We start from the raw sequence: 20835 nt of genomic DNA, 5'->3' as shown, positions 1-20835 counted from the left end.
ATCCATCAGTCTGGAATTCAAGAGCTCCCCCTTATTCAGTCAGCTGTCTTTGTGGGTTTCATCATCATGGTCTTGACCCCTTTGCTCATCACTCCTCCATCTCTGTCACTAGGTAAAACAATGGATTTCATTTTCATTCTCATAAATCACCCTGAATTTCTCTCAAGCTTTTTCTAAATAAAGAGGAGACTTTATTTTTGAATATGAACAACTTTAATCAAGTGTTATGGTAGATTTTGATAGCTTCCAAAGGAAATAAGATAAATTCTCTAGGCTTAGGCCCAAGAATGGGGCAGGAGAGTAGAGAAGGAATCCGAATGCAAGAAGAGAAAAGCGGAAACACATTTGAAAAAATGCTAATTGAGATAAAGAAGGGAGAAGGGACACTTACTGATCACACACAGTGTGGCATCATCTGTCCTCACACTTTGCCATCTTCCCCTATTTCTCCTGTCGTTCTAAACCTTCCAGTCCCGAAGACACAACCTTTGGTGACAAAGCAGATGGCAGTAAAGGAAGAATCCGCCAAAAGGAAAGCCACTGTCCCCACCTAGTGAGCAAAGTGAATGACTTAGAGCAGCAATTCTCAACCTTCCTAATGCTGCCACCCTTTAACACAGCTGCTAATGTTGTGGTGACCCCCAACCATAAAATTATTTTTGTTGCTGCTTCATAACTGTAATTTTGCTACTGTTATGAATCATAATATAAGTATTTTTGGAGATAGAGGTTTGCCACAGGTTGAGAACCACAAGTTGCCATGCAATGATTCTATTTGCAAAGTGGCTAGTCATTCTTTCCCACAGAAATCACTGGTCATTCAGAAATTGAAAATATCCATGGGTCTTTTAGTCCTTAAACTGGGAAAAAACAGGAGGCAAGGGAGCCAAGAACAATGCCTGTGTGCTGGGGACTCTGGTAATGGTGACTGAAAGGGAAAAGTATTTGCTCAGGACCCCCAAGACCAGGTTCTCAGCACCAAGGAGACTGATTTGTTCCAGAGGGACAGAGACAAAGACAGGAGACAGAGGACAAGGGAGAAGGGGGAGGGAACGTGGGAAAGGGAGAGGGGTATATGCATCTGAATACAGGGGAGACAGGGGTGACACATTGGAACACGGGAGTTTATAAACATACAGGGGGAAACTCCATGTTAGCATGTTAATTAGGTGAGCCAAAGGGGACCTTTGATGGCTGGACTTCAATATTTTGATAGCTGGAGCTTGGTGGTTAGCCACAGGAGGAGGAAATGGTCAAATAAGGGAGTAGACTTTGGTAGCTAGCTTTAAGAATGTAATCTAGTGGTTAATTAGCAAGGCAGAGGAAATCGGGGAGAAGGGCAAGGCCTGCCAGAGCCTGCTTGCCATGCTTAAGCTAACCAGAGTCCTTTCAGTGACCAAGAGAGATGCAGGAGTATGGAGGTCTTGTTTGCCTGGTTGGTAAAGGATCTCTGGATATTATTTTATGTTAGACACAGGAGCCTTCAGAAGTGGTGTGATGTAAGACTTTGCCTTGTTTCCAGGATGAAGATGGAAAGGAGTTGTCAGACGAGGACATCCGAGCTGAGGCTGACACCTTCATGTTTCGGGGTGAGAGTCTCAGTGTGAGACCAGAGAAGGGGTAGGAGTCTCTACATTTCAGGGATCTGGGTCTCTATCTTTTCTCCATCCCTCCTGAGGACCCCACCTCTTGAGTGCTGTCTACTTAGTGGTGCTGAAACAGCCCAGAAACCCAAGCCCAACTGTCCTCTCTTCAGGCCACGACACCACAGCCAGTGGGCTCTCCTGGGTCCTGTACAACCTAGCAAAGCACCCTGAATACCAGGAGCGATGCCGGCAGGAGGTGCGGGAGCTGCTGAGGGACCGAGAGTCTACAGACATTGAATGGTGAGTAACCCACCCCCAAGCCCCTGGTTTCCAAGGTGGGGAAGGGAACTTTTTAGATGACTCTCCTATTATTGGTTGGTGGTTGAGGCATCTGCTTCATCAGCAAGGAAAAGCCTCATGTGTGGGAACAGAAAGATGTGGGCTTCAAAGAGAATTACTGACAAAATAACACGACATGAGAGCAGATGATGCTACTTACCCCCCACACTTCTGTCCTCAATCACACTTTCCAGTGTTGTCCCTTCCTGAGAGGTTGTTCACCTGATTCCTAAATGCTTTCTTACTGTTCTTGTCAGGGATTCACAGGGGGCATCTGGGGATAAAAGTCATGCCTATGTTGTCTTGAACCTGCGACTCATCCATGCATCCGGTCACTAAAACCTCTCACGCTGCCTTTCCATTCTAATTTTGTGCCCAGCTTAGTCTGTGCTAAGGACTCAGCCCAGGGACCCGCCTTCCAGGAGCTCTCAGTGGAGAGGGAGAACAGTCTTTGGTCACGACACGGCTAGGACACACGGACAGGCACTGGGTAGAGAATAAGAGAAGCATCTGTAGGGGGAAAGGGTATGCTTCATGGGAAATCTGCGTGAGGCTGGGGGTAGGGTGCTACACCCAAGGGTGAGGCGGGCTGCTGGAGGAGGAAGAGAGTAGAATTGGGGTGGTTGACTGGGCGCAGGAGGGGTGTGGGACACAGAGAAACGGGGAAGAGGAATGGAGAAGGGGTGAGGAGGGGTAAAGAAGGGGTGAGGAGCCATGGAGGGATGGGAGAAAGAACTCTGAGAGAAGACTAGCTGAGAGGGGAGAAATACACAGGGGGAAAGGGGAGGGAGGCAGGTGGATGTCCGTGAGCTCGAGGCCAGCCTGGTGTACAGAGTGAGTTCCAGGACAGCCAGGGCCACACAGAGAAACCCTGTTCCGAACAAGGACGACGACAACAATGAACAATGTGTGATGGAAGGGTGGCTTTGAGTGAGTGGGGAAGAGTCGGAAGAGCAAACACAGTGCATCCGTTTATTCCCTTTCCTTCTCCTTTGCCATAAGAAATATTCATTTTAATGTAAATTTGTGGGTGTGAACACTGGTTTTCTCAGAAAAAGAAAAAGAAACAAAAAACAAAAACCTCTCTAAAGATGCCTGGCGTAATTTCCTCCAGCACTTTCCTAACTCTTTGCTCTTCTTGGGATTATTTTACTACTGAGGAAAGGTTAAGTGGGCAACACAGGAACTGGCTGCCTGTGTTTCGTTACTGGTTAGTTACCTGGCCTGTTCCTCAGGGACGACCTGGCCCAGATGCCCTTCCTGACCATGTGCATCAAGGAGAGTCTGCGGCTGCATCCTCCGGTGGCAATGGCCTCCCGCTGCTGCACCCAGGACATTTCCCTCCCAGATGGCAGGGTCATCCCCAAAGGTAGCCACAGAATAGGGGAGAAGGGTCCTGGGCACTGAACAAGGTTTACCAGGAAGCGAAACTTACCCGGCCTCCCCCGCCCTCCACAGGTGTCATCTGTGTCATCAATATTTTTGAAACCCATCACAACCCAACTGTGTGGCGGGACCCTGAGGTGCGCTGTGCCCCCTCCCCTGCCTCCCATTCTCGTTCATCTCTCAGTGGCCCCGGGATATCAGACCTCACTTTTCCCAGCACACGCAAGCGTCTCTGTCTGTCTCTGTCTGTGATGGTAGATGCCACTTACTCACTGTGGCTGGTCTTTTCTGCAGGTCTATGACCCCTTCCGCTTTGATCCAGAGAACATTCAGGACAGGTCACCTCTGGCTTTTATTCCCTTTTCGGCAGGACCCAGGTGAGGCCAAAGAGCTCAGGATTGTGGAGTGGGATCTGGGCCTGGGGTTGAGATGGTCGAGGTTTCTGGTCCCCTTTCCCCCACCTCCAATTCAGAGTCAAAACCGAGGTTTTGAGAGCCGGTTTGGGAACTTTCAAGAGCGGCCACGGATGCTCAAAGCGTAGCCCTCTTGCTGATTTGTATTGTGGCCTGAGCTCTGGGCAAGTTAAGCATCACATGGAGTCCCCGGTGTATTTGCAACCCTCGCTGCACCTCAGTTACATTGGGTCCTATGGTGCCTGGTTAGATCCCTGCACAGTCAGAGTCCCTACCCGACCTCCCACAGGAACTGCATAGGACAGACTTTCGCCATGAACGAGATGAAGGTGGCCCTGGCGCTGACACTGCTGCGTTTCCGCATCCTGCCTGACAAGGAGCCCCGCCGGAAGCCGGAGCTGATCCTGCGCGCGGAGGGCGGGCTGTGGCTGCGGGTGGAACCGCTGAACCAGGAGCACAGTGACCCACTATCTTTGCCCCGGACTTCCTAATAGGTAGATATGCGAGAGTCTGCCTTTGTAGACTGCAAAGCACAAACCGTGCTGTCACCCTGCAAGCAGGAGCTGTGAGGGGTCCATCCAGTGACCAGGGTGGTTGATGTGAGCCAAAGATCCCTGACTTCCTCTGCGTGGTCACAGATTCCTGTGATGAGGGTTCATTCTCTAGCCAAGCTGTACTACTCCGGGCTATTGGGAGCCAAGGGGAAGTGACCGAGCAGGACAGGGATCAGGATGAAGGGCCAGGCTGAGACTCAGATTCTCAGAGGCAAACCCTTTACACCACCTTGACCCCCATTCGAATCTCATATGTCCATCTTCTCTCATCTGGGCATTCTGATTCCGTGGGTTCCAGTTACCATGCATATTAAATCTAACAAGCCATCATTTTGCTTTGTTTTTGAGATGACGCTGCCGTGTTGCCCTGGGTCGTTCTCAAACTGCTGGCCTTAAAGGAAACTGGACCTAAACCTTCCAGCCATCTGCGACTGCAGTCTTAGGGACACCGTATGGGGCTGGTTCTTATGTACTGTGTCTGATAATTGTGGTGCTTGCCGCTTTGACTCGTGAGAGGAACCCAAGGAGGAGAAGCTGACCATGTTGGGTGATTTTCAGCACTGCGGAAAGCAACAGCACTGGCCTTGCTACTCTAACTGTTGCGGAGTTCACTGGGACATGGAGTTCAAGGTTTGACTGTCTTTCAGGCTTATGGCAGGGCCAGTTCATTAGCTTAGTGGAGCAGTCCTTGTTCAGCACATGTGAAGTCTGGCCACCCCACGTTAAAATAATGGGGGGGGCAGTAAAACAGGACTCCAGAAGAGATTTTTAAAATGTTTGGTGTTCTCCTTTGGAAGCCACATTGTTTTCTTCACCTTTATTCCTACTCCAAATGTTTTCCTTATTCCAAGGCACAGAATTCCATTTACAGAAGTAAACAAAATAGGAAAAGAATATCCTTTAGTATTCTGACATGTGAAATAATCACTGGCAGCACCATCTCATAAGATCTGGTAAAAATGAGATCAGTTTTCTCCACCTAGAGAACAAAGTCAATGCCCCAGAGCAGTGCTTAATCTGTACTTGCCTAAGTTTGATGTCAAAAGGTAGCTAGTCACATCACTTTCCAGCAACTCCAAAAGAGGTAACCCAGTTCTGGAGATACATTTTTAATTTGTTATCCGTGGATGTCTAGTAGAGGCATTGTTGCCAGTTTACAGGGTAATCCCATTTTAACACCTGCTACATATGTGTGTGTATACCTTGTAGGAAGCTTCTGCAGTACTAGGTTTCCATATTATTTTTTGAAATGCCTTTGAAATGCCTCCCCATATTCCTCATCTACCTCCCCCATTAAACTCTTCTTGTATCATTATTTCCCTTTAACACTTTATACCATTTCGTTCTGTTTTCTCCCCTAGAAATCCTGACTCCATGACTTCTTACTAATTTTCTGACCTCTGTGGTCATTCCACACATTTCTCGTCTGTTCATCTTTTGAGAACTCTGTGTTCAGTTCCATGCCTTGGTTTTTAATTGGGTTGTTGGCTTTCTTGATGATTCATCGGAACTTTGGAAGGTAGGCTAAGTGCTTTCTGTATTATGAGATGGCCACGAGCCAATAAGGACAAGAAGTAGCTTTAAAGTGATGTGTTTTACTGTCAAGTTGACAAGCAGTAGAACTGCGGTGGTTATATTGACTGTCAACACGACAGAGTCTAAATTCATGTCAGAGACAAACTTCTGTTCATGTCTCTGAGGGGTTACATAGATCAGTTAGCAACTGGACACAGCTGTGAGGGGGTATGCAGATCAGTTAGCTTCTGTTCATGTCTCTGAGGGGTTATGTAGATCAGTTAGCATCTGGGCACAGCTGTGGGGGGTTATGTAGATCAGTTGGTTTCTGGTCACAGCTGTGAGAGGTTGTGTAGATCAGTTGGTTTCTGGGCACAGCTGTGAGGGGTTATGTAGATCAGTTAGCATCTGGGCACAGCTGTGAGGGGTTATGTAGATCAGTTGGCTTCTGGGCACAGCTCTGAGGAGCTATGTTAACTGAAGTGGGAAGACCACCAGGAGAGAATAAAGGATAGGAGTGGAGCTGAGTAGCAGCATTCTTCTGCCTGTTGCCTGACTGTGGATGTGTGACCAGTTGCCCCAGTCTGCTGCCACCCCCTGTCACGATGGACGGTATCCTCCAACTGTGATCTAAAATAAACCTCCCTCCGGTTGTCTTTGTCAGTTATTTTGCCACAGCAAGGGAGATGAATAATTAATACATTCTCCATTTCCTCCTCCTTTTGTGCCTTATGTATAACTTTTAGTAATATTTAAACTCTAACAGTAGTCCAACTTCTCCCTTCCAGCCATTTTCCCCACCTTGATTTTTTTCAGATTTAATTATGATCCACATATTTACCCAGCCAAAATCCTTTCCACTCCTAGCCTTAGAAACTAATATCTTCATACACTACGTATCACCACTGTCGACTCCACCACCATGACTTATCTCCAAATAGTTATTGAAATTAAGTGAATGATGGTCTTTAACTCACTGCTATATTTGCATAGGGGAGATATCCTGGGATTGTGGTTGTGTCTACAGATCATATGCTATTCTTGGATTGATATAGACCATCATACTATTAACTATGAACCTCAACCTTCTCTAGCCTTGTCAGGGACCTCCAGCCATCAACCAGGTACGTACTCATAAGAAAAGATGTGACTCAACCCTCATAGAGAGTACGTGACTCTGGACCACCCTGCTACCTGCCAAATTCCAGAAACAGACCTGTGGCTTATCTAGGGCACAGGCTTAAACCGTAGAAGGTGGAATGTGAAAGATACAGTTAGAGTCTGCAGTTAGGTTACCTGAGGATACAGGATGCCCTACCCATCCCACTGACCTTCTCTCCTCCAGGTTCATCGCAGCTACAGCACATCCCCATTCCTTCCCCTCCTCCCTTCCCCTATATAAATCCCTTTGGGATGAATAAAGTTGTCACCTTGATTAGACTCTTGACTTAGCATCCGTCCTTGTATCCCCTGCCCCCCATCTTTTTCCTAGGTGTCCACCAGACCCATGTTGAGTGTCCTGTGGGTCTGGACATAGCCTAGCCTCATTTTATTACTGCTCATTCAGCAGCTGAAAGAATAAAGCTGAATAAAGGAAATCCAACCAATGAAATAATAGTAGAGGCTCAATTTTGGCTCAAAGATATAAAGGCTATGAAAAAATCAAGGCAATAGAACCATTCTAAAAATATAGATCCAGAGCAATAAATTCTTTGTGAACAAATTAGAAGAAACAGAAGCAAGATATTTTAAAAAGATTATTGTAAGAATGATTAATAAAATAAAAAGAAAATACTAACACTTGGATGGTATCTGAGCATGTCCGTATGTGGTATGTATGCGTGTGTGTGTGTGTGTGTGTGTGTGTGTGTGTGTGTGTGTGTGTGTGTTTGTGCGGTGTGTGTATGTGGTGTATGCGAGCTCTGTGTGTTGGGGAGGGATATATGTGGTATGTGTGTGTTGGAACCAATGAGTGACTAAGCTGTTCACACAGGGTTATGCTCATGGCTGAAGCTGCTGTCAGAGTCCCCAGACCTCATACCCCCAGGCCTGACTCTTGTAACAAAGACCACATAGTTCAGAGAAACACTGACCTTCAAAGCAGCTGAAGCTCTCAGGGACAGTATGGCTGGGTAATCGCAGCTCCCCCACTCTGGGTAAGATGGCTCTGAGGTGTACCTGTGTGCTTTCTGTCTTCTGGAGCTCCCATCATGTGTGAACCCTGGCTGCCTCTGTGGCAACCTCCTTCCTCAGCTGCCTCTCTCTCCTGCCTTCTCAACCCATCTGACTTCCTCACTGTCTTACTGGTGTCCAGCTCTCTCCCAACGAGACACCTGGCAATTGAAACCTGTGTTTGAATAGCACCCAAAAAATTTATTTGAACTTGGCCTCTCACATCAGGGTCTGCTTTTGCAGAACACTTATTCGGTGACCATCCAGCAATCCTCACAGATATACCCTTTCCATGAGGTTGAGAGAGGCTGGCTTGTGTAGCCAAGATCACACAGCTGGAGAATGAAAAACCCCAGGTTTTTGGAGTTTCTGATCCAAAGTCACATGCTCACATCTTTAGTAAAAGATTATCAAGGGCCAGGAAATGTAAATGTATGTTTACAAACAAGTAGTTCCCTGACGAATGTGGCAAAGGGACCAAACTGTCTTTATTCTGTCACAAAATAATAATGACAGACAGAAAGGAGCTCCCTGCTGGGTGTTGCTTGGTTTAACTTATTTAATATTCATGAAACCTTGATATGCCCTTCGATCTGTACGCGAGAAAACATCAAAATGAGTAGAAGTGATAAGAACCGCACAATCTCTGCGTTAGCCTTTGTTCAGAAACCACATCTACGAGTCCCACCACATGCTAGGCATGGCTTGAGACGGTGCTCTCAAAATTTAAATGAAAATAATACAGAATAGCGAATATTATAAAGTGACATTCATACTTCATATAAAGGAAGATTTTACTAGGAACAGCTAAGTGAGAGGGATATGGTAATCTGACACAATTACATTTGAGTTTAGTAAGATTTCTCCAAAATACAGGGATGATGAAAATATAATAATGCAAATGGGAGAAGAGCTTTTCTTTCGTCCTTACTGCCCAGTCCTGAGTAAACATACAAAAGTGTAGAGATACAGGGCTGGCTTAGAGAGGTGCAGGCTCCTCTTGAGTCAAATGAGGCAAAGTCTGAGGCATGAGACTTGGCATACAGAATAGCTGCAAGCACACTTCTGCTGACATGTTTCCAACGATCTGCTGGAATTTGTTACTCAAGATAAGGAAGTGGCTCTCTGGGCCAGTGAACTGTGCTCCACTGTTCTTCAGATAAAGGTGAATTGCTTGTTGCTACATAATACTTTAAATACAGTAGACACATTGTTTCATAGGGAGAGACATCTCCTGATGCCTTGTGTAGTATTGCGGTTTGAAGATTGTGAGACAGCTTGCATAAGCTCATGCATAAAAGTTCTGCAAAAATAAATTTTGACATGCAGTCGCTTCTACTCTGCATCCCCTGGGTCTTGGTTTCGGTGAGACCTTACCCAGGGACCCCAATGCACTAGACATTGACACAAAAGCTTATATTAATTGCTGAATGGGCTGCCTATAGCTCAGGCTTATTACTAACTAGCTCTTACAAGCTAAAGTAACCAATTCCTATTCATCTATATCTTGGCACCTGGCTGGAGGCTTTACCTGTCCTCTAGCATCTTGCTTCCCCAGCAGCTGCTTGCATCTCTCTCTGACTCCTCCCTTCTTCTCTGTATTTTCAGTTTGGCTTATCCTCCTAGTCTTATTCTGCCTCGCTATAGGCCAAATCAGCCTTTTCATTAACCAATGAGAGTCAAACATGTTCACAGCATACAGAAGGATTATCCCACAGCATAATAACATAGTGAAATGAGATGATGACAATGGCAATAAAATAAAATCAAGGGTTCTGTAGAGATATGGATTGTTAAGTCGTGTTTTGATATGAGGTGTGCTTAGGGTTCATCAGAGTTACTAGAGGCATTAGGTATTCTTCCCCCAGTTGGTGTCTGGTGTCTGCTTGCTTCAGAACTCCGGTTAGAAAAGTTCTATGTGATGGAGTCTAGGGTGGGGAAAGAGGTTCATTGAATGAGGCTTTGTGTCTTAGGCCTATGAGATGGGAATTGTGAGAGGGGTATAGGTTCCAGACTATAAGAAAAGGAATTTCTTATGACCAGGAGATTGTAATGACTGCTGTCTTGGTTGGAGAGATGGCTCAGAAGTTGAGAGCGTTTGCTGCTCTTGCAGAGAACTGGGATACTATTCCAAGCATCTGCATGGTGGCTCACAGCCATCTGTAACTCCAATTCCAGGAGATTGGACGCCCTTTCTGGCCTCCCTGGGCACTGCAGGCATGTGAACTGACATACATTCAGGAAAGATATCCATTCATATAAAAAGAAGCAAACAAAAACACTGACTTGTGCCAAATCAGTATACAGTCATCATATTTTGCCTTTTCTATAAGCTGTATATTACAAAAGCCTTCATTTTCACTTGTTTCTTTAATTTGTTACCTTATTTCCAGCTCTGTCCTCCCCTTCTTGACCTTGTCTGCAAAGGTCACCTCTCAGGCTCATCCCCACATGCCTTCCCTCCTCCCCAGCTCCAGTCTACAGTCAAACCAACCTCATCTATGTCCTTCTAGCTGGGCTGTTGATCTCACCAATAAGACCTGGGAAATCAATAATTGAACATATTCGAAGAGAAAGCTGCCCACTAAGACACTGGGCTGGCTGTAGTTGGGACTTGACCTCTGCCTGGTGTGCAGCTGGTGAACAGGCATTCTGGAACCTCTAAGTTCTGCACCAAGAAACCCTGTAGGTCTTCTTCCTTCATACCAACGTTCAGAGGAGCTCCTAAGAAGTTCATGGGACAGGCCTGGCCCTGGTCTTCTGGCACCTGAAGTCCAAAGTTAATGATTATACTAGATATGCTCTTGAAAGGGCAGGGACAACTGTAAATATGGGATTTACAGAGCCACTTTTGCACTTCCATAGTCTTCCCCACAAATACATGGGAGGGTCTGGTTCCTAGGCTGTGTGTACCTGACTTGGTTCCTCTCTGCAACTGGGTAACCTAACCCCGTTCTCCTCGGTCTTCTGCCGAGGGAGGGGGGGAGGGATTGGTTGGCACAGCTGATCCAGCATCCCCATCACCTCTTCCAGATTAGGATCCAGGAACAACGAGGCCACCGAGGACAGAGAGGAGCTGTGGGAAAGACTCTGCCCCCAAAGAAGGTGCTGGGCTAGGGAGGGGGTGCTGGGAGGTACTGCCCTGGATTAGAAAGAGCTCAGCACACGTCTGGGGTGCTGTTAGGGACCCAGGTGGTTAAAGCAGGGTGGCCGCAGTGCTCCGGTCAGCTGAGGTGGTGGTGGTTTCTGGGCTGGACACTGGGCTGTCATTCAGGCAATCTGGGGTAGTAGCCAGGGTTCCTCTTTGTACTCTGTCTTCTGCTTCCTCGTCATCCTCTTCACAACCTGTCCCTCCCCCCATTTTCCCTGCATCGCTTTGGATTCTGCTGCCTCCTGCTCTGACACCTGCATCCCAAGTTGTTATGTGGCCTGTCTCTGGACATCCCTTTCCATCTGAGCCTCAGGAACCCACACTTTCTCATCTTTCCTGTAGAATTCCTCAGTTGGACCTGTCCTGGCTGGGATTGGGGCTTCTGTCAGCTTCACCATGGCTGCTCTTTCTTTTGTTTGGGGCTTCCTGGCTCTCAGCCCACAGCCTCACCCAGATCCATATGTTGTATGAAAGGCATGGTTTCCCTCGTCCACCCAAGGGGATTTGGTATTTTGGGTATGATGAATGTGACACCAGTATGTGTCTGTATATGAGAGTCTAGGAACCTTCCAAGGGTCATGGGATGGGATGGGCTTATGTCTGTGTATGAGGGTACACGAACTCCCAGGGTTGAGGAGTTGAGGGTAAGATGGCCTGGTGTCTGGGTTTGAGGGTGTAGGAATCTCCCAGGGATCAGAGAGTTGGGGATGGGTATGAGTGTTCAGTGACCTCCCAGGGGTCATAGACTTGCTAAGTTGGCCTGGGGTCCAGGCATGTGAATGCATGGATCTCCCTGGGGTCATAGTATTGGACGTAAGATAACCTGGGCTGTGAACATCATGGCAATTAAGAATATACAAAGATACTGTAGTAAAGTTTTATTTATTATTCTTTGTGAAGTAATTTTCAATTGTCATAGTGAAAGTCATAAATCAAGATAAATTAGAATATAAACTTTAAGTCGCTGTATTATAAAATGTTAAACTAAAATTAAGAAAACAAAAACAAATATTGTCAAATTACTAGGGCTTTGAGTGTGACTAGGAGGTAGAGGCACTGAGTTTGAGCCCCAGCATCACAAAAACAGTATTTCAGTTATTTTGCTATGTTTGTTCCATTTGTGAATATATTATAGAAAACTTAACATCTTAGCTACAACAAAGGAGATTTAGACTGGAAGATCTCTATTAAACCTTCAGAGTTGTGAAAAAAGATAACCTGGGCTATTTTATGAGGGGCAGCCACCTCCTAAGAATTAGGGAGTGGGTAGAAGGATAGACTGGAGTCTGGGATTTGAGGGTGCAGGGACCTCTGAGGGCCCGGGAGTAGGAGATAGATTAACTAGGGTCTTTGGGTGTTCTACAGCAAGCCCACACATGCCTGTCCTTGTCCCCAAGTCTACTCTGGATTCAGTTCCAGCCCATTTTCCTGACTCTGGTACACACTGAGGGACTCTAGGCATGAGCTACACAGAGTCAGGACCCAAGGCGTTCTTGCAAATCTGCCGTTTAAGCCTTCTGGGGAATTCTAGCCCAGGGCTAGCTACCTGACTGCTCTATTCCTTTCTGTGATCCATCCTTAGGTTTCTGTTCTATTCCAGGAAGGATTTTTGATGTCCCTTTCCCACTATATACACACACCCAGGACACAGAAAGACTATAGGAGAGCCCCCAAGTTGACTCTGCCCTTTCTTTCCTGGGATATGTCCTCTGGGATCATTTACTTTCTTATGGTTGTTTTAAAATGCCACGGCAGGGTTAACTTATAGAAGAAAAAGTTTATTTTGGCCTGTGTTCCAGAGAAATAAAGGTCCATCATGGTGTGGAAGCATGGCAGCAGGAGCAGGCGTGACCGCAGCAGCAGCAGCAGGCATGGCAGCAGCAGGGGCAGGCATGGCAGCAGCAGCAGCAGGCATGGCAGCAGGGGCAGGAGCAGGCATGGCAGCAGGGGCAGGAGCAGGCATGGCAGCAGGGGCAGGAGCAGGCATGGCAGCAGGGGCAGGGACAGGAGCAGGCATGGCAGCAGGGGCAGGAGCAGGCATGGCAGCGGGGACAGGAGCAGGCATGGCAGCAGGGGCAGGGACAGGAGCAGGCATGGCAGCAGGGGCAGGAGCAGGCATGGCAGCAGGGACAGGAGCAGGCATGGCAGCAGGGACAGGAGCAGGCATGGCAGCAGGGACAGGAGCAGGCGTGGCAGCAGGGACAGGAGCAGGCATGGCAGCAGGGACAGGAGCAGGCGTGGCAGCAGGGGCAGGAGCAGGCATGGCAGCAGGGACAGGAGCAGGCATGGCAGCAGGGGCAGGAGCAGGCATGGCAGCAGGGGCAGGCATGGCAGTAGGGGCAGGAAGCTGAGGGCTCACTTTGTGAACCACAAGCACTAAGCAGAGAGCAGAGTGGAAGTAGGTGAGGCTTTTCAATCTCAAGTCCACCCCAAGCGATGCGTTTCCTTTAACAAGAGCTTGACATCTAAATCTCCCCAGAAGGTGCTATCTACTGGGGACCACGTGTTCAGATACTGAAACGTAAGGGGGACGTTCTCTTTCAAACTACCACACCCTCCTTATATGACAATTCTCTAAGATGGACCGGTGAGGCCTGCTGCACAAACTTGATTAGAGTATCTACCCATCCTACCATGAGCTTTTCTTGACCTCATCCTTTATCCCACACTTGGACTTTGCTTCAGGTCTGTTCTCTCCTTTGGTGGACTTGGTCTTGCAGCTTCGTTTGCGAACAGCAGAGCTCCAGCATGCCCACAAGCCCTTTCAGCATGACAGGATCCTCTGTTTTGTGGGCAGCCATTGCTTGTGGGTAGGAGCTGCCAACTTCATAGAGGTTTAGAAGCACCCTCTTCATCCCTCTGCTGTGTCCTCAGCACCAGCAATGCTGACGTTGGGTGACTCCTGATGCTTGGACCATTTTGTATCTGAGAGGGGTAAACTAAACTCCAAGACTTCACTTCTAATAATTTAGCAGCTGTGACAGGCTACAGAAAAGACACATAGGCCTCTGACACAAGGAAACTCCAGATCCTCTGGCCTCCCAGAGCCTAGGGCCAAAACTGAACACAATGAAACTCCAGACCACCACCACCACCACCCACAGCCTCCTAGATACGTGGTTCCTACAAACTGTTTGGCCACAAAAAAAACTCTAGGGGAGACCAAAACCTCCCCTGTAGCTTCCAGGATGCAGTTCTGAAAACTATTGGTATCTGTGAACAACAGGCCATCTGCAAGTAACAAGACAAAGCCATAAAAACCACAGAATGCTCCCTCTCAGCCCTGACCGATGAGAAAAATTGGTAGACAGGTATTTCATGTCAAAATATGACTTTGAGAAATTCCCCTAATTGTTCCCAAATGTCAACCAATCAGAAACCAACCCATACCTACTGATGTAATCCCGTAACTTTTGTCTTTAAAACCTAGCAGTAGACAGGGAACTTCCCTCCCTCTGAGGGCTGCTGCGTCAGCTTGTTAGACGGGGTCCCTGTCATGGTTGGATGAACAATCAATAAAATATTGCTTTTACAGTTTGTTGGGTCTGTCTTCCTGGTGGTCTCTGGGGATCTTTTCGACTTGGGCACAACAGTCGAAAAGCCTTGAATCCACACATTTCTCCAGTATTTTTCCTGGGGCTATAATTTACTGAGAAATTTGTCTTTTCAAGCCAAGGTGGACACTTCTGAGGCAGACAGCACAACTTTTATATAGGACCTTTAATATGCTTATGTAACTCCAACATGGCCCTGAGAGGGGCCAATAAGGAAGAGGCGGGGATTGATTCCATCTTTGTAAATTCTAGGTATGATCTTTACAGAGCTGTGTCACCTGCAGAGGCTGCAGGAAGGACCTGTAAGCATACTGGAGGCTGGGCGGTGGTGGCGCACGCCTTTAATCCCAGCACTCGGGAGGCAGAGGCAGGCGGATCTCTGTGAGTTCGAGGCGGGCTGGACCGACAGCCTCCAAAACAATACAGAGAAACCCTGTCTCGTAAAAACCAAAAAAAAAAAAAAAAAAAAAGCATGCTGGAGAAGTGTTTTAGAAAGAAACAGAAACAAAGGTATGGCATGCACTCACAAACATGTACACACACACACAGAGCCACATATACACACTCACAAACATGTACACACACAGAGAGAGACACACACAAATGCACACACACACAGAGGCACACACACACACACACACTCACAAACATGCACATATCAGTTGCCCTGTGTTAATTAACAGCAGTGACAGGTTTTTGTGAATGTACTTATTTATTCTTTGACAGTCTCAAACACGTGTAAGATGAGTTCTAGTTGTTTTTAGCGTCCCATTACTTTACCTCACGTCCTTCCCTAGCCTGATAAACCCTTTTCCCTGCATGGCCCCTTCTGCTTCCATGTCATTTGTTGCTGTATGTTTGATTTTAGTTGCATATATACGTACAGGTGGGGATTCATTTACTGAAACATGGACCAACACATCAGTGTCTACAGCACCGATGAAAGTGACTCTCCCTCCCCAAGAACCACTAACTAACAGTCCCTCAAGGAAGAGTGGTGCCTCACGTGTATCTCCTCATCCATGATGAACTTTCGAGTAATTTAGACTTCTGTCAGTTTTGTGGAGACAACCACAGCTATAGTAAGTTCGTGAGTGTAATGCCTGTGTCATGCTCATAGGGGATCTCTTTTCAGCACACTACCTCCTCTTTTGCCATTTACATTCTTCCCAGCCCCCTTCTGCAATGTCCCCCAATCCTTGGAATGGGCCAAATATGTTCATAGATACCCCATTTAAGGCCACGCACTCCACCGTAACTCCTGCTTGGTACTTGGACCATTGGCTAGCTCCTGTGTTAACTGCCATCCACAGTGGTAGGGAGCTACTTTGATGGCTTCTGAGCATTTAGAGTGCAGTCTGGCAAATGACAACTAAGTAAAAGAACAGCAGCGAGTTTCCTCCTGGGACCTATAGCTGCCCCAGGCATGGGCTTGCCTAGGCCTACAGACCCGACGTGGACTTTATGCTCCAATCCAATGACAGAGCAGCTGGTTACACCCACAGCTATGCTGCTGTGCATTAGAGGTTCGTCTTGCCTGGAAGGCCCTTGTTGTTGCTTGCAGGGTTCTTGGTTGCATATGACTTTATCTGTTTTCTTTTCCCAGCAGTCTACACAGCACCTTCTTGCACAATGAAGGCTAACCAGTGGTGAGGCAGAGTCTAGCTCTGTTCCAGCTTAATATCTCTATGCCTGTGACCAAAGTGTATGTTGTCTTCAGTAGTAGAGTCTTGCCATCAAGTCACTGTGGGTAACTAAGAGCAATAGAACCATTCTGAATTGTTTTAGGGGTCTTCAGCATCTCCATGGCTAACAAATTTTGGAGGAAGCCTACCCCCGACTATTTTAATTTAATAAACTCTGGCTTCTGAAAGAAAAATGCTGTGGTGGTTTGAAAGAAAATGGCCCCCAGGAGTGGCACTATTAGGAGGTGTGGCTTTGTTGGAGTAGGTGTGGCCTTGTTGGAGGAATTGTGTCACTGTGTGGGTGGCCTTTGAGGTCTCCTACGCTCAAACTACTCCCAGTGAGACAGACCACTTATTGCTGCCTACAAGTCAAGGTGTAGGGATCTCAGTTCTGTCTCCAGCAGCACGTCTGCCTGCACTCCACTGAGTCACACTGTGATAATGGACTCACCCTCTGAAAATGTAAGCCACCCTAACTAAAGGTTTTTCCTTCTAAGAGTTGCCATGGTCATCATGCCTCTTCACAGCAATAGAAACCCTAACTAAGACAGGTACCCATGGAAGGTGTCTCCCCATTCAAATTCTTTTTTCTAAATTATATTTTAATATTCTTACAGAATAGTAAGCTTCCTGGTGGTTTTTTGTAAGTCCTTAGTTGTGGTTACACCTCACCTGAAGTTGACAGTCCGTCCTCATGCCTCTCTTCCCAGGTGACTTTAGGTTGTGTCAAGTTTACAGTTAAAGCAAACCATCATACTCTCATGTGTGGATATGATTCTACACAGAACATACAGGTATATAAATGAGAAGTAAGGAGAGAGGAAGAGAAACACATGCATGCAAATGTGTGTGTGTGTGTGTGTCTAAGTATTGACTTTTACCACGGTGATGACTGAGAAATCCCACAGTGCCAAGCCAGAGGACCAGAACCAATTTAATTAAGTCTCAGAACAAAGGCCAAGGCCCCCAAGGTAGGGTGAAATGTCAGTTATAAATGAAATGCGGGAGTAAAATGTTGATGGCTCAAACTTTGTTGTCTGAGGACAGGAGAAGCTGAGTGTCCTAGCTCTGAAAGTGTGTTGGGGAAGTCCTGTGTATATGTCAACAAAGCACTGTTGGCCAATAGGGAAGCAAGATAGGTGGGACTAGGAGTCCAGGAGGACTCTGGATAGGAGAAACACAGGGAGTCAAGATGTAACTGCCATAGGGATAAGACGCCCAGAAACTTCTCCAATAAGAAAATACTTAGATTAGCAATTATGGGATAAATACTTAAGTCAGATCTAGCCAGTAAGAAACAAGCAAGGCCAACAGCTTCATAATTAATACAGTGTCTTGTGTGTTATTTGGGGACTACAACGTGGCAGAGCCCAGGAGACTGGCGGATGAAAAACCAAGCCGCTGGCAAGGGAAAGGCTTCTCTCAACATAATGGTGTCAGGAGTGGGATTGAATTTCCACGTAGAATGACAAAAACTTTAAAGGAATTTTAGAAACAAAAGAACAGAGAAAAGCATGGGTTTTTGGTAGCAGCATTTTCTCAGGTGGGCTCTGTTTTGCTAGCGACAAGCAGAGACTCACGCGATTCGCTTAAGGGAGTCTTCCTGACTCAGCATAAGCAAAAAAAAAAAAAAAACCCAGCAAGATTCTTTTAAGAGGCTCTGTTAACGATTGAAAGGTGTGTACATACAGCTGTAAATGGTAGTGACCACATCTCCAAGCTGGCAGCTTTTGCTGGATGTCAGCATAGACTGATCCAGTTAGCTGGAGTCACGCTTATGCCCGCCATCTTGGAAAAACTGCAGTTTAAACAGCTGCAGTTTTAACAGATAAGACACATGGCCAGAAAAACATAAAGATTTACAGTAAAGTCAGACTTGGATGAAGAAAAACCTCTAAAGGTTTACAGTGTGTTTAAAAATATACATAGAATTGAGAGAGAAAAAGAAACGACATAGTGGTAAATAAATAGAGAAGCCGGATGTGGTGGCGCACGCCGGTAGGATTTGCTGCAGAGGCAGAGGCGGGCGGATTTCCAAAGAGAAACCCTGTCTCAAAGAAAAATAAATAAAAGTAAAAGAAATAGAATAATAATAATAGATAAATAAATAAGCCACGTAAAGATGGAAAATACACAGAAAGTCTGGATACTGTATGCTATTGTGTTTTTCAGTTTTTTGATTGCTAAGGAAGGAACAACTACTAAAGTACACTTGATTATAAATGCTGCTGAATTAATTCAACTTATATCTTTTGAAAATGCCTTGACTTCAAAATTTAAGTATAAGGATATGTTACTTGGAAAAGGAATTTTTGTTTATGTTTCTACAGAAAATGAAAAGCTGAGGATTTCTTCCAGGCTTCTGTGGTTTGATGAACCAAAACCCTGGAAGCAATGGCCCAAGTGATTCAACATCTAAAACAGCTAAGATGATGCAGTCTTACAGACCCTGAAACTAAGGACTTATACAGGTTTCTGAGTTTTGTCATGATCCCCATGGTATAAACAGCACCCCCTTCCAGCACGAAGCAGTTTGGAATGAACGATGTGCTAATTCCCATCTTGTTTATAAATCTTTGTTTTCATTTAAATGGGTTGTTTATAATTGGTTAATGATCACAACCAATCTCTTTTTAAAGGAAAAGGGGGATTATGGTTTGGAAATGAGTACTTTGGTATGGTTTTTCATTTATTGATACAAATTTAAGGTCAATTTTGTGATATGTGTATTTCTCCTCTTGATTAAGTATTGTGTTTATACTAATATTTTAAAACGTAATGCATAATTAAATGCAGACTATAGATAGTTACTTATAATAGAACTTATAGTTAGGTTTTCTGGATATACAGAGATATATTTGAGATAGATAGACAATCTTCAAACCTTTTAAAGACCTTCAGAAAATGGCACTTAAAATGGTTTAGGGTTTTTTTTTTGACAATGAGAAATGTCTGCTCCTGGCAGCACCAATTGCATCTGAGAGGAAGATGGGCATCGAAGAAACTCGTTATGGAGTTTGTTTTCAACATGGCAAGATTAGCCATTTGGGCAAGAAACTGCTCTTGCCTGGACTGCTTGACTGTTGCTGTATAAACTGGACATGCAGAACCCACAGGAAAGTGACTGCTGAACTCAAACAGTCCTACAGGGTTCCTGCTTCATGGAAGAGCCTATGAGACTTTTTGCAGGACACAGAAAAATGACTGACAGACTGCCAATGCAGATGGACAGTTTGAAATTTCCTGCTTTGCTGAGAAGTCTTCCAGATACACTATGGCCTGTGGGCTGAAGATGGATGCCTCAACATTACAGAGGAACTTTGGGTGACTGTCCAGGTAGCAAGATGTCTCTGTCAATTCTAGTGTTTATATGTTATCCTTCTGTGGTCTTTGATGGAGTTGAAGGCAGATAGTTATAATTATAGTTTTCCTTAGTTACAATAAAAGATAAGCTAAATACAGAACTTTGGACTCACAAGGATGGGATGGATGATATTTTCTTTAAATCTTGCTAAATGTTGATAGACAAAATATTGTAACTGTGTTCTTACTTGATAACTCTTCTGTTATATATAATTTGACTATGTTAAAGTTAAGACCTTTCTTTTTGTTTAAACAGAAAAGAGATGTTGGGGAAGTCCTGTGTATATGTCAATAAAGCACTGTTGGCCAATAGGGAAGCAAGATAGGTGGGACTAGGAGTCCAGGAGGACTCTGGGTAGGAGAAACACAGGGAGTCAAGATGTAACTGCCATAGGGATAAGACGCCCAGAAACTCCTCCAATAAGAAAATACTTAGATTAGCAATTATGGGATAAATACTTAAGTCAGATCTAGCCAGTAAGAAACAAGCAAGGCCAACAGCTTCATAATTAATACAGTATCTTGTGTGTTATTTGGGGACTACAACGTGGCAGAGCCCAGAGGACTGGCGGGTGAAAACCAAGCCGCTGGCAAGGAAAAGGCTTCTCTCAACAGAAGTGAGAGTGAATTTCCCCTCCCTCTGCCTATTGTTCTACCTGGATCCTCAGTGAACTGGACAGTGTTGTGATGGGGAAGGTCCTTCTGTGTATGTTTGTCTTATTGGTTGATGAATAAAACACTGATTGGCCAGGCAGGATGATAGGCAGGATTAGGAGACAAGGAGGATTCTGGGAAGTGTAGGCAGAGAAGAATCATCATGTGATCTCAGGAAGTGACATAGCTGGGCAGAAACTGCCACTAGCTAACCATAGAGGTCTGTAGGTCTCTACCGACAGGCAGAGAAGGGCGATGGTGGGACCTCGCCAGGCCAGAAAACTTCATGTTACAGTGTTGCCTGCATGGTCCAGGGCAGATTCTCCTGACTCAGTCTACTAATGCAAATACTAATGTCTTCTGGAAACACTGTCTCAGACATACCCAGAGTCATGAGTTACATGAGCTACATGGACACCACTTAGTGCAGCCAACTGGATCCCTGAAAAGAGCCATCTCAGGA

At 45.9% G+C, this 20835-nt stretch overlaps 1 protein-coding gene and 1 long non-coding RNA gene across 4 annotated transcripts in view; both read left to right on the top strand.

The window, feature by feature from the left end:
- The window catches only part of LOC101830370 (cytochrome P450 4F4), a 35021-nt gene extending 28576 nt beyond the window's left edge, over positions 1-6445 (top strand). For all 3 annotated transcript variants that reach the window (XM_040739065.1, XM_040739063.1, XM_005083392.4), the window contains exons 8-14: positions 1523-1589; positions 1757-1886; positions 3161-3294; positions 3384-3448; positions 3606-3688; positions 4014-4218; positions 4627-6445. In XM_040739065.1, the coding sequence (XP_040594999.1) occupies positions 1523-1589; positions 1757-1886; positions 3161-3294; positions 3384-3448; positions 3606-3688; positions 4014-4215 (681 nt within the window). In that variant the 3' untranslated portion in view covers positions 4216-4218; positions 4627-6445. The remainder of the gene's footprint in view (positions 1-1522; positions 1590-1756; positions 1887-3160; positions 3295-3383; positions 3449-3605; positions 3689-4013; positions 4219-4626) is intronic.
- A 1286-nt stretch (positions 6446-7731) lies between these two features.
- Positions 7732-16549, top strand: LOC121137067. The gene is made up of 3 exons (XR_005874281.1): positions 7732-10904; positions 10999-11070; positions 15557-16549. It is a non-coding gene; the product is annotated as an uncharacterized LOC121137067 (long non-coding RNA).
- The last annotated feature ends 4286 nt before the right edge of the window (positions 16550-20835 follow it).

Source organism: Mesocricetus auratus, unplaced genomic scaffold (assembly GCF_017639785.1).
Source record: "Mesocricetus auratus isolate SY011 unplaced genomic scaffold, BCM_Maur_2.0 Super-Scaffold_100676, whole genome shotgun sequence".
Classification (NCBI taxonomy): Eukaryota; Metazoa; Chordata; class Mammalia; order Rodentia; family Cricetidae; genus Mesocricetus; species Mesocricetus auratus.
This window is presented reverse-complemented; position numbering and strand designations above follow the sequence as displayed.